This window comes from Salmo salar, chromosome ssa16 (genome assembly GCF_905237065.1).
Source record: "Salmo salar chromosome ssa16, Ssal_v3.1, whole genome shotgun sequence".
Lineage (NCBI taxonomy): Eukaryota > Metazoa > Chordata > Actinopteri > Salmoniformes > Salmonidae > Salmo > Salmo salar.
In genome coordinates, this window is record NC_059457.1 from 35,279,172 (window position 1) to 35,292,170 (window position 12,999).

The 12,999-nt window shown below is 42.6% G+C and overlaps 1 protein-coding gene across 1 annotated transcript in view; it reads left to right on the top strand.

The window, feature by feature from the left end:
* Positions 1-5,058: 5,058 nt before the first annotated feature.
* Positions 5,059-12,999, top strand: part of LOC106573647 (E3 ubiquitin-protein ligase znrf1) — a 47,989-nt gene continuing 40,048 nt past the window's right edge. Inside the window, exon 1 of the mRNA XM_014148886.2 lies at positions 5,059-6,341. Coding sequence (XP_014004361.1) covers positions 5,957-6,341 — 385 coding nt within the window. The 5' untranslated portion in view covers positions 5,059-5,956. The remainder of the gene's footprint in view (positions 6,342-12,999) is intronic.

Below are 12,999 nucleotides of genomic sequence, written 5' to 3' on the forward strand. Positions count from 1 at the left end.
AACAACATTGTCACATAGTTATTTCCCATCTTGTCCAGGTGGGAGAGGGCAGTATAAGTTATTTCCCATCTTGTCCAGGTGGGAGAGGGCAGTGTGAAGTGCAATTGATATTGAGTCTCATCTGTAGATCTGTTGAGGCGGTATGCGATTTGGAGTGGCTCTAGGGTGTCTGGGATGATGGTGTTGATGTGTGTCATGACCAGCCTTTCAATGCACTTCATAATTACAGATGTGAGTGCTACATGGTGATAGTAATTTAGGCAGGTTACCTTGGTGCTCTTGGGAACAGGGACAATGGTGGTCAGTTTGAAACATGTTGGGATTACAGACTGAGACAAGGAGAGATTGAAATCCATGAAGACACTTGCCAGCTGGTCTGCGCATGTTTTAAGAACACCCTGGTATTCCGTGTGATTGTTAACCTGTTTAAAAGTTTTGCTCACATTAGCCACAGAGAGCGAGATCACACAGTCATCCGGAAAAACTGGAGCTTTCATGCAAGGCAGTGTTATATTCCTCGAAGCGAGCATAAAATACATTTATCTCGTTTGGGAGTTCTGCATCGCTGGGCATCTCACGGCTGGGTTTCCTTTTGTAATACGTTATCGTCTGCAAGCCCTACCACATATGACGAGCGTTGGTGCCGGTATAATAGAGCCCCACAGTGGTGTCATAATACCCATGAAACCTAGCGGTCAGGGCCTAAAATTAACACCCGTCACCTGCCATTTTGGCATTGGCGGGTAAGATGACTATTTCACCATCCACGGTGGCGGGTTATCAGGGCTCCACAGTGCAAGCATTTCACTCAAATCAAATCAAATTGTATTTGTCACATGTGCCGAATACAACAGGTAAAAGACCTTAACTAACAGTGCAGTTCAAGAAAAAGAGTTAAGAAGATATTTACTAAATAAAATAAAGTCAAAATAAAAAGTTCTGGAGAAGATCTGCAGAGAAGAATGGTAGAAACTCCCCAAATACATGTGTGCCAAGCTTTTAGCGTCATACCCAAGAAGACTCGAGGCTGTAATCGCTGCCAAAGGTGCTTCAACAAAGTACTGTGTAAAGGGTCTGAATAATTATGTAAATGTAATATTTCACTTTTTGCTTTGACATTATGGGTTATTGTGTGTAGATTGATGAGGGGAAAAAACTATTGCATCCATTTTAGAATAAGGCTGTAACGTAAGATAATGTGGAGAAAGTTAAGGGGCCTGAATACTTTCCGAATGCACTGTACATTGTTTCACATTTGCGACTGACCTCTTGAATGTCCCGCAAGTCACTAGATTTCTCCAGGAATTCAAGTCAGGGAAACGTGCATTCTGTCCGGCTAGGCAGCCTCTTGTGAGGAAGCAAAATATCTTCAAGGGAGAAGAGGGAGGCAGGGGAAGGTCCGACTGTCTCCATTAAAAAGTCACTGTAGTTAAAAAGTAGATACCCGCCAAGTAACAAGTAATTAGCTAGCTACTAGTTTCTGCTGTGTGTTTACACTTTGCTTCCCTGGTGTGTTTACACTTTGCTTCCCTGGTGTGTTTACACTTTGCTTCCCTGGTGTGTTTACACTTTGCTTCCCTGGTGTGTTTACACTTTGCTTCCCTGGTTTGGCACGAGACTTCGAAATGGTGCAACAGTCGGCTATTGAGTCAAGCGAGAGCAATCGATTTCCGACAGTCAAAACAATCGGATAAAACAGAGAGCTTTGTAAACATTTGGCCTGTAATTACGTGGTATTATGAGAAGAGCACATGAGAGACATGTGCTTAGCTTAATCCTTTAAAAAAGATATAGCAGACTTGCTACATTTTCACAGAATAAATAGGCTCACCTGTCTCATTAAACACATTCTCGATATTAAATTCTGAAGATAAAGTAGACAGCATGTTTATCTTAGGTGACTTGTATTCCTTTGCAACAACAATAAAAGTTTCAGTGGAGGTGAGTGATTTCATTTGCAATTAGTAATTTATTCAGTAGAGGGCCCAAGGTCGCTTTTGAGCTAGCGCCGAGACCCCTAGAGGGCGTAATTTTCCTGATGTTGTAATACATGTAGGTATCGACGCAGTCAGCCCAGCCGGTAATACATTAGCGTCTCCTATGGACCGGCTCGTACATAAAACATTCTCCATTCAGGCTGCAAAGGAGTCGGTTTCCTTCTTAACTCGATCGAACCTGCCTTTACGTCATGTCGGAGTTATCGGAGGAATGACTTGTCTACTTAGGAGGAAAGGCTTGGAGTGTTCACATGCTATTATCCCTTATTGATGTCACTTGTTAAATCCCTAATACATGTCAGACATCCTTTTAAGGTATGTACCCAGGATGTCCCTCAGGTTATCTATCACTGGCCTTTTAACTATCCCAATGCCTAGGACCAAGAGGCATAGAGAGGCAGCCTTTAGTTATTATGCACCCAGCCTCTGGAATAGCCTGCCAGAGAACATGAGAGTGGCTGAAACTGTGGATATACAGTGTTTAAAAGACATCTTAAAACACTGCTTTTCCTTAGGGTGCTTTTTAGTTGTTCAGTTTGTGTCATTCTTTTATTTTTTATCTTATGTTTGTTGTGTAGTAAATGTTTTGCTTTTATTTTCATTGGGTTTTTTTTGTTTTTTTCCCCTGTAAATCACATTGCGTTGCATTCCATGTCTGAAATGTGCTGTATAAATAAAGCTTGATTTGATTTGATGGTGTATGTGTGCCATTCAGAGCGTGAATGGGCAAGCCAAAATATTTAAGTGCCTTTGAATGGGGTATGGTAATAGCTGCCAGGGGCACTGGTTTGTGTCAAGAACTGCAATGCTGCTAGGTTTTTCACGCTCAACAGTTTCCAGTGTGTATCAAGAATGGTCCACCGCCCAAAGGACATCCAGACAACTTGATACAACTGTCGGAAGCCTTGGAGTCATGGGCCAGCATCCCTGTGGAAAGCTTTCGACACCTTGTAAAGTCCATGTCCCTGACGAAATGAGGCTGTTATGAGGGAAACTCAATAATCGGAAGGTGTTCCTAATGTTTGCTATACTCAGTAAATATATATGTACAGTATATATTATAGGCTGTAGTAGGCTACAAAATAGACTTTCCAGTGACACTGACTCACCCAATGATGAAGATGAACCCTAGGCTACTCACCTGTCATGGCCGATGCGCTCGTGCCAATCAACAGCCTATCTTAAAATAAGCTACTTTGAAAAACAGCGCTGTTCGCTCAGAATCACTCAAAAAATTGTGGTTAGCTTCTACAGACAGATTAGTAATTTATTTTCAGCAGTAGGCATTTGCTTTCAAACTGTATGCCTACGATTTTCTCGTGATTGTATTTTGAAATTTGCAAAAAGCTAATTGACAGCCACAACCAACAATAGAAATATAATCCATAGATGCAGTTTCCATTCAAATCAGGATTGGCAACCATTTCTAGGGTACACATGAGTTTAACAGTCAAAGTGCCGGGGTTAAAGGTTCCAAAATCCTTCTATGGATTATATGTCTATGGCCACAATGCAACAAGCTGTTCTATATTTGGCAAGCGCTGCCCAAATTGTAGCCTTCATGACAGTAAGTGCTTACTATAAAATGTTTTCCACAGCTATTTTTTAGAAGCTATTGATCCTCTGTGGCTAAATGATGCTCTCTGGTGTAGTATTTTAAATTATTTTATTCATGTATGTTCAGACAGTAGTATGCTAGTATAATTTTGGGAATGAAAAACAAATTATATTATAATTTTGGCAAGCAAAAGAATAATAGCCCCATCTTGCGGCGCGTTGGGCTACCTTTGAGCAATTCCATGATAACAGAATGATCCTCAGACTCAGATTTTTCACTTTAAAATGTATGTCAAACAAAAACCAATGACTGCAAGGTTAAACAAACCATACAACTCTATAAACAAGGACTACTTTTAACAATTTCCACAGAAGATTTTACAAAATCACTTGAAGAACCGTGCAGATTCAAAGATTGGTAACATAATGATGGGTTGTGTGTGCTCTTTGTGCCCTGATTCGGTTACCAAACTTTGCATCTGCATTGACATACATTTTAAAGTGAAAGAATTCGAGTCTCAGCATCATTCTGTTACCATGGAATTGCCCCTTCTTAAAAAGCAGTTGGTAGATTTCCCTAATTGTTTTGATTTATTTGACTCTTATTTTAACAGGTACGTGGACTGAGAACACATACTAATTTACAGCAACGACCTGGGCAATAGTTACAAGGGAGAGGAGGAGGGATGATTGAATGAGCCAATAGGAAGCTGGGAATGATTAATTGTCCATGAAGGTATGAGGGCCAGATTGGCATTTTAATTAGTGTGTGTGTGTGTGTGTGTGTGTGTGTGTGTGTGTGTGTGTGTGTGTGTGTGTGTGTGTGTGTGTGTGTGTGTGTGTGTGTGTGTGTGTGTGTGTGTGTGTGTGTGTGTGTGTGTGTGTGTGTGTGTGTGTGTGCGTATGTGCCTGTACAGTATGTCTGTGCGTGTGTGTATGTTTAATGCAGCAGCAATGACTATACATCAACAATGACGTCCTGAATTGGATTATTTGACCTGAGATATGAGAATCAGAGAATCTGTGTGTTAGACTGGCTTTATTCTGCAGGAGTGAATGGGAGTGACAGGTGTCTGTCACTCCTGACTGTGCTGTCACTCAAACCTGCTCATTATCCTGAATCCAAGAGATCATTAGCCTGAATCCACAGACGATGTGTTCATGGCATATCATTTGTCTTTCAGCTTTGATTTATGCATGATTAATAGTTTTCTCATTAATAAATAGCAAACAGCGGCAGTAATAATTTACGTACCGCTTATAAAGGGTTTGTTAATGGTTAATAGTGTTTATTGTTTTTTTATTTATAGTTTAAGAACCAGTAATAAACAGTTGTATGATAATTGCGTGATAAATTCATGCCAATAACAACTAGGCCTATTTGGGGGAAATACCTTTAGACTGCTAATTGTCATTTGTCAACAATCTCAATAATTCATCATATGGTAAAAACGTGAATGCTGTGCCATCTGCATGTTAACTTGGTTATGACAGCGTTACTAGCTCTTATCAATCTCTGTCCTCTGCTCACACTGCGTTCGTCTGACATGGTAGCCTGGGGTGAGCCAGACAAGCACCTTCAATGGATTTCTAAAAGATAGACAGACAATTGGGACAATATTTTTAATCAATTCCTCGTGATTAAGAATATATATAGACTACTGTATATTCCCTATTCACACGCGTTACATTGTTAACCCGAGTATGCGCACTGAACGCCTCCATTGTCTACCAGCAGCAAGGAGTGAGAGCGAGCGCGCGGATATGAGAATGCAGGGGAGCGGCATACATTGACCCAAATCTCCGGGAACCGGAGAACAAGCGGACCCGGACACACGTACGTCGTTGGAAAGACAGACTGGCAGACAGACAGCAACAGTTGTCATGGCTATGGTTATGATCAGCTGAACCAGTCTTCAAGACAAAAATAATAACATTAAAGGGGGGTAGCCTAGCCTACTGCAGAGAAGCGCGACTGTCGGAACCGTTGTTGCGCTTTGTGCTTGTCATCATCTCTGTTGTGATTTGGAGCAGGCTGTCCTGTCATTCGTTGTGAGGGGAAAACGTTTTGCGTTTTGCTTATCTTTATCAAGGGGAGTTGTTTTTCTATCATTAATTTGACATCATCCTCTTATAAATGATCGTTTTTCTCTGTTGAGCTGAATCAAAACATTCGAGTCGCTCATGTTCCTGTCAGGGAAATGGGCTGTTGCGTCTGTTATACACAGCTGCTTTAGTCAGACTTGACAACCGGGATTTTTTGAAGCTGCCGTTTTGTCCCTGGCAAGGGGCGATCAAGTGCACTGCAGACAGGCGTGTCGGGGGCGATTCCAGTGACGGCTCTCGACTCTCTGCGGAGCCCCGTTTCAACAGCCCCCACCCAATTTTATCGGGCGATTTGGATGGGGGGCAAGCAGAGTACGGCAGGGCGGCCCCGGGGTGCTTTTCACGGTGTCTCGGCGGATGACAGCGCAGTGCCACCCTCGGCCCACTTTGGGCACTACCGACCAAGTGGCACTATGGGGTTACGCAGCCGCTCAGTGAGTTCTGTGGCTGGGATGGGCATAGAACATAGTCCTACGGTGCCCTTTGGGTTTTATACCCCCAGAGGAACAGACTCGGACAGGGCCGGAGGGGGGTCTGGCACTAACGCCGCCCATGGTAACGGCTACCAGGAAACGGGCAGCGGGCATCACACGGATGGTATGCTCTATCTGGGCTCCCGAGGGTCGTTGGCAGACACCTTGCCCCTGCACATTGCACCCCGGTGGTTTAGCGCCCACAGTGGTAAGTATCAACACAGCCACCCATGGCTGGCTGCACACATCACAGTTATCATTAGGCCTCTATGTCATCAGCAAACTTCCCTGCCATCCATGGAACTTCATTAATGAATTAGTGTGTGTGTGTGTGTGTGTGTGTGTGTGTGTGTGTGTGTGTGTGTGTGTGTGTGTGTGTGTGTGTGTGTGTGTGTGTGTGTGTGTGTGTGTGTGTGTGTGCATCAGGGCAGTTAATCAGGGGTTCATTGAGTGTCTGACCTTATGTACCTTATTGGGGGGGGGCACAGCTATCATCTGTTTACCTCAGACCACAATATGTCTCACTGACTGGGCTTTTCAGGGCCTGAGCTGCAGAATACTGACGACACTGGCTCAGGTCCCCAGGCACTCATTACCAAAGCCCAAACCAGCAACCCACAGGAGGGAATGTCAGGCATCAACATCCAGACTGTTTGCCTTTTATCGCTAGGTGACCCTGCTGTTCCTTTTGATGACTGAGACGCTCCCATAAAGGATAAGGCTATGGTCCTGCTTCAGGTACATAATTCAGCCCTGTTTTCAAGACATGGAGTCTCTCTCTGTCCTCTCTGTAAAATGGCTATTAATAAGGCTGATCACAGGTGCCTCCGTCAAGTGCCCTTGGGAAGTGGTGAGGGAGTGGGGGGATAGAAGGAAGACAGAGACACCAGATCTTAAATTCTACCAATTTCAAACTCTCCAGTCTGGTGTGGTCACACTCCTATCATAGTATGGATTTGACTGAATTGCAGAATTGATTGAAAGAACCATTAAAAATATATATTTTCAGGATATTTTTTGGAGCCTTTCTCTTATCTCAGTGGAACATTGGTCAGACATCTTGTTGCCTTCAATTGATTAGTCAAACTAGAAACAGTACTCACGGTCTGCAAAGCATGAAAAACTCTGGTGAGGTGCCACCATGGCAGGTAGACAGTAGACAGTTCTGCAGCATAATAAACAATGTAATTCATACTTTAAAACCCAAAGTCTGACACAAGGTCACATCTGAAATCCCCTATGACAATGGTATACATGCCGAGACACACACACACACACACACACACACACACACACACACACACACACACACACACACACACACACACACATTTCTTAGGCTTAAAGCATTAGAAATATTACAGGGCCTTCTGATATTTACCAACTGGACTGTTTTGGCCTGCCCTTTTCCATGCAGCCTCATTGATACTCCATTAATACTCTTATTAATATTGTATGACTGCTGATTAGTCTGATCCTGGCAGGAAACCTCATTCTGATAGCCAACTTGTTTGATCCAGCAGCAAACAGTTTCACTGATGCAGTTCCTGAACAGAGTCCCGTCTACATTGTCACTTAGTAAATTGCTCACCTACTGTTGTTGTTATGCACTCTCAGATTAGAGACCCCTTAGCAATGGTCTGTGTAATCTCTCCTCCTGTGATAGACCCATGGTGCTCACTCACCCATCACAGAGCTAAGTAATCACTCACCGATTTGAGCAGAGCAGAGGCACTGACTGAACTCTCTTTGAGCAGAAGCCAATGTAATTGTTCTAAAATTAAAGCCATAAGCAATCATTCACTTGTGTACACCACCATTTTAATTGAAATGTAAGTAATGATAATAACACACATGAACACACACACATACTACTGTAGACACACAGTGTTGTGGCTGAGTTTTAGTGGCAAGTCTTTTAGGAATGATGGGATGTGCTGAACTGAACATCTGAAGATCTGTGCTGAACTGTCTGGCAGCGGAATTCAACAATATAGGTCATTCTCAATTTATTTATGTTTTCCCTTCCCCTCACACACTCTTTCTCTATCTCTGTCTCTTTCTCTTCTCCTAATGTCTCAGCACAGTGTACACAGACTCCGAGACACACACACACACACACACACACACACACACACACACACACACACACACACACACACACACACACACACACACACACACACACACACACACACACACACACACACACACACACACAAACATACACACACACACACTCTACACTGGATGGCTAAGTGAGGAGTTTCTGTTGCTGCGTCTGTGACAACCACGTTTCTTGTCACTGCTATTTTCAAGACGAACACTTGCTTTCTCCTTACCACCCTCACAATATCCTCACACACTTGTTTCATCAAGACGCAGAGGACGAGGGAGGGAGAGAGGGAAGAAGGGGGATAGGGAGAGATGGAGGAAAGGAGGGAGAGAGGGAAGAGATAGAGAGAGGGAGAGAGAGGCTTGACATGTTCCTCTGACAGACTTCCTGTCACCAGTGTTTCACAGCCAGTCTGTTGTTGAGTGACAGCCGACAGACCTTTCTAATAAAAGGACGCCACAAGTGCAAACAACTGGCCAATTAAAAGGACAGGGGGCCAGGGCAAAGGCAGTGACAACCGTTGCCATGGTGCAGGGACTAAATCCTGTCATTATACAGCAGAGACTTTCTAAAGATAAACCTTTGACTTCAGTAGCAGGGGGCATAAGCCTCTGTTAATCAAAAAAGCAGATGATGCCACTGTATAGCAAGCATCACACTGATCACAGGATGCTTTCTATGTCATTAAGCATCACAAACCTAAATCACATAGTTTCCCAGTGCTTCCCATCACAGCAAAGCAGTCTCATTCACTGTGTAATGATACCCTAGTCTCTCCCACACAATACACCCCAATGCCATTACACACCTCCCTCCTATCCACACTCTACCCCCCATTTCACCTGTATCTAAGGCCACATTACCTCCTGCAATCAACCAGTTTAGTGAGGAACACAACAATAGGTCAGTATGTCTCTCTCACGGCTCCCTCCTCCCCATTTCTCTCTCCGTCTTTACCTCTCTCATTCAGCTGTTTCCATGGAAACTGCTGTTCTTTCCGGTAAGGTAAAGAGTTGTCTGAGTTGCGATTGAGTTGGATGTGATGTAATCAAATGGCTACTCTCCATGTATGGGCATAATGTCCTGTACTCTGGACTAAACAGGTCTCTAGACATGCTGACACACTCCAGCATTTAGTATCATCATTAGAGGGACAACCAGCCCAGACATGTGGAAAGAAGATGCACACAGGCATACACAAACAAACAAGGTCACTCATTTAATAAGCTTATCCATGTTGTCTAGCCTAATGACCTGTGATAGACAGTAAACAAGTGATGTCCTTGACATGACAGAAAGAGGGCATGAAACAGCAAGGTGTTTATTCTTCTGAGAGACAGAGGCTTTCTAGACAGCAGGGTATTACAGGGAGCTAGCTGTCACACTGCTTGCCTGCCGTTTGATTGGAGCAGGAGCTAGAGGCAGCCACAGACTTCCCATCTGTACCTTTAATGATGACTTCTCTCCTCTGGGTGCATCCCAAATGGCACCCTATTCCCCATATAGTGCACTACTTTTGACCGGGGCCAATAGGGCTCTGGTTAAAGTAGTGCACTATATAAGGAATACAGTGCCATTTGGGATGAACGTTCTGTCTGTCTGCCTGCCTCTCTTCTCTGTTCATAACGCTACTCCTGAACCTCTCAGTGTTGTGTCACTGAGTTTATGTCTGGCCTTCTACCACCATTCCACCTCTCCTCTCTTCCCTTCTCCATTACTCCCCTACATGATTCTCTGAGGGAGGACTGATCCGGTGTAATGTCATTTAGAATGCAGAGGAAGATTCAGTCAGGACTAGCTGATGAGATTTGTGTTTTGTGTACTATAATGTGTTTATAAATGTGACTTGTTACAGGAAGCTAGGCGTATGTCGCATGTCACTACTTCACAGGAGAGGCATTTGAACGTAAACATTAATTTGTTATCAAAATGCATTTTTTGGGGCAGAAATGCTTTCTGGGACATATGAACTTTCATGTGCCTTAATAACAAACATGTATGCCATCTGTAAATATACGACTAAAAGGGTTAATTTACAAGCCTAGTTGGTTTAGCCACAGAAAAAGGCAGGAACCTTCCCGCTAGCCATGATTGGCTGAGATAATGGATGGGTTGGACATGCCGAGAGATGAGTTCGGATTGGTCTGCCATGTAGCATGCTTCAGTCTATAACATGAGCTGCTCAGTATGTGTAGATAATACTTTCTCCTGCACCTTTTTTGAAAGATATCAAGAAAAACTGCAAAAGTGTTGCTACAGTGCTCTCAATATTGCTGCCCTGAATTTTTGTTGTTGTCATGGAAGAACTTGAAATCAGTGGAATGCCCGGTGTAAGCAGAATATGATAGCAAAGGAGATGGAGAAAATTATAGCGTTTGATTGCAAGTATACGGAGGGAGTCGAAAATCTCCGGATTACATCTCCAAACTAAGGCCAACCATGGCATCTGTAACAGAGAGGGAGAAGCATCCATGTATACGGGTAAAAGTCTAGCTAGCTACATTTTCAGATATATTATACATTTCTAATTTTGTCAGATAGTCATTTTCATTGCAAGTTAAAGCGTACTGTTAGCTAGCTAGCTAACGTTAGCTGGCTGGCTCGCTAGCTAACATTACGTGTATGACCTCTTTAGTAATATTATTTGCATCTCAGAAATCCATTTGCATTGCTAGTTATAGCCTAATGTTGGCTAGCTAGCTAAAATTGAACCTAGTTGGTTAGCCTTAGCTACCTGCAGATTCATGCGTGGTGGCTAGCTCTGATAATCGGGTTGGGATTAGGGCTGTGGCGGTCATGACATTTTGTAAACTGGTGATTGTCAAGCAAATAACTGCCGGTATCATGTTAACTGACTGTTATTTAACATAAACACATTTTGCATCTCCTGGTTTCTACGCATAGCCTACAAGCCAATGATGCAGATCTTTGGAACATCTACATTTTAAAAAGTCTAATAAATCCATGTAATATAGCCTACACCATCACAATAAATCCATTATTTATTTTAGACAGGTCTAAAGAAACACGATATGAAGAAAATGTAGTCTATTTCAGAAGAACAGTATAGCATACTCTGAGTTGTCCTTATGTTAGGTCCTGATCTGGCTATGCCATATGGCTGTGGGCTACGCTAGTTCATTTAGGGGACAAGCTTTGCTTAGAATTCCGTGGCATTATTTGTATATTATTTTATAGTATGAAGAATACAGTTGAATATAACTGAATAAAATAAAAATGATATTTTCTACAAACGATTTGAGGGAGTTCGCACATGTGGCTAGTCTATGTTTTGAGCAGTTAACAAAGAAACAGGTACTCCTACAGTGTATGCTTAAATTAGAGTTATTTATCTAACTTTAGTTGTGATAAAAATGTTGGGCTATATGTTTTGATTTTTCATACATTCTAAGGCTGCATGGTACAGCTCTAATGATGACATGAAAGGCATGAGCTCTGCTTAGTTTTTTTGCGCTAGCTGTACACAGTTCATCAGTCTCTCATTCACAATTTGACAAAGACTAGATAATGCCTCAAATTTCCCGGCTGCATCCCCTTTGTGTGGCCGTAATGCCCCCTAAAAGAATCCATGCCTTTTGCGGCCAGTGGCCGTTGTGCCCTTGGGCTGAATATAATAATTATAATTCCCTTCTCCCGGCTGCATGCCGAAGCACCTCTCACTCACATGGCTACAAGTGAAGACGAATACATCAGGGACGCAACTGCACACGTCCTTATCCAATTCCGAGGCGCATATTGAAGATATTGGAAGAACTGTCCACATTTACTTTTCGTCAGCGAACAAGATGAGTAGTGTCACGGCTGTCGTAGGAATGAGCGGACCAAAGTGCAGGGTGTGTGTCGTTCCACATTTTATTTAAACTGTGAAACTATGCAATACATAAATAAACTGAATGACAAAACAACAAACCGTGATGCAGAGGTGAAACATACACTACTCAAAATGAATCTCCCACAAACCCAGGTGGGACAAACACCAACTTAAATATGACCTCCAATTAGAGACAACGATGACCAGCTGCCTCTAATTGGAGATCATCTCAAACAAAGCATAGAAATACAAAAGTAGAACATAACAACATAGAAAAACGAACCTAGAAAACCCCCCTGTCACGCCCTGACCTATTCTTCCATAGAAAATAACAACTTACTATGGTCAGGACGTGACAAGTAGGCCTAAAGAACTGCAAAAGTGCTAGCCTATGTCAATCTACTATCCCCCATAGCACAAAAGTTGACCTATTCTATTCTGTGTGAGAAATAAATATTCCAAACATAGTCTGGGACAGTTGTGGGATGCGATAGATCCCAAATTAATAAAACCACTAGCATCAAAAAACATGGTTTTAAGCAATGAGCCTGATGCAACAGATGAGAATGTTTAGCTTAAAATGTGATAAACTATTTGGCTATTTCTTCATATTATAAGTGCAGCAAAGCGCACACAGTAGTAGGCTATAAGCGTTAACGCCATTCTCAAAAGTGACCACAAATACAATTATGCATGTAATGCTTTTATAATAAAGGTGCATTTTTATGGTGAAAATTATCTTCCCCAAATTTGAAACTCACATGCTGCTTATGTATGCCAGTTGGGCTCTATACCTGTTGTAAAGCAGATTATTAAGCTTAATTTTAAGAAGTTATTTGTCCACTTTAGTTGTGATACAAACCTTATCAAAACATATAGGCCTATGGGCTAGGCTACATGAGGTGTGCGGCTATGATT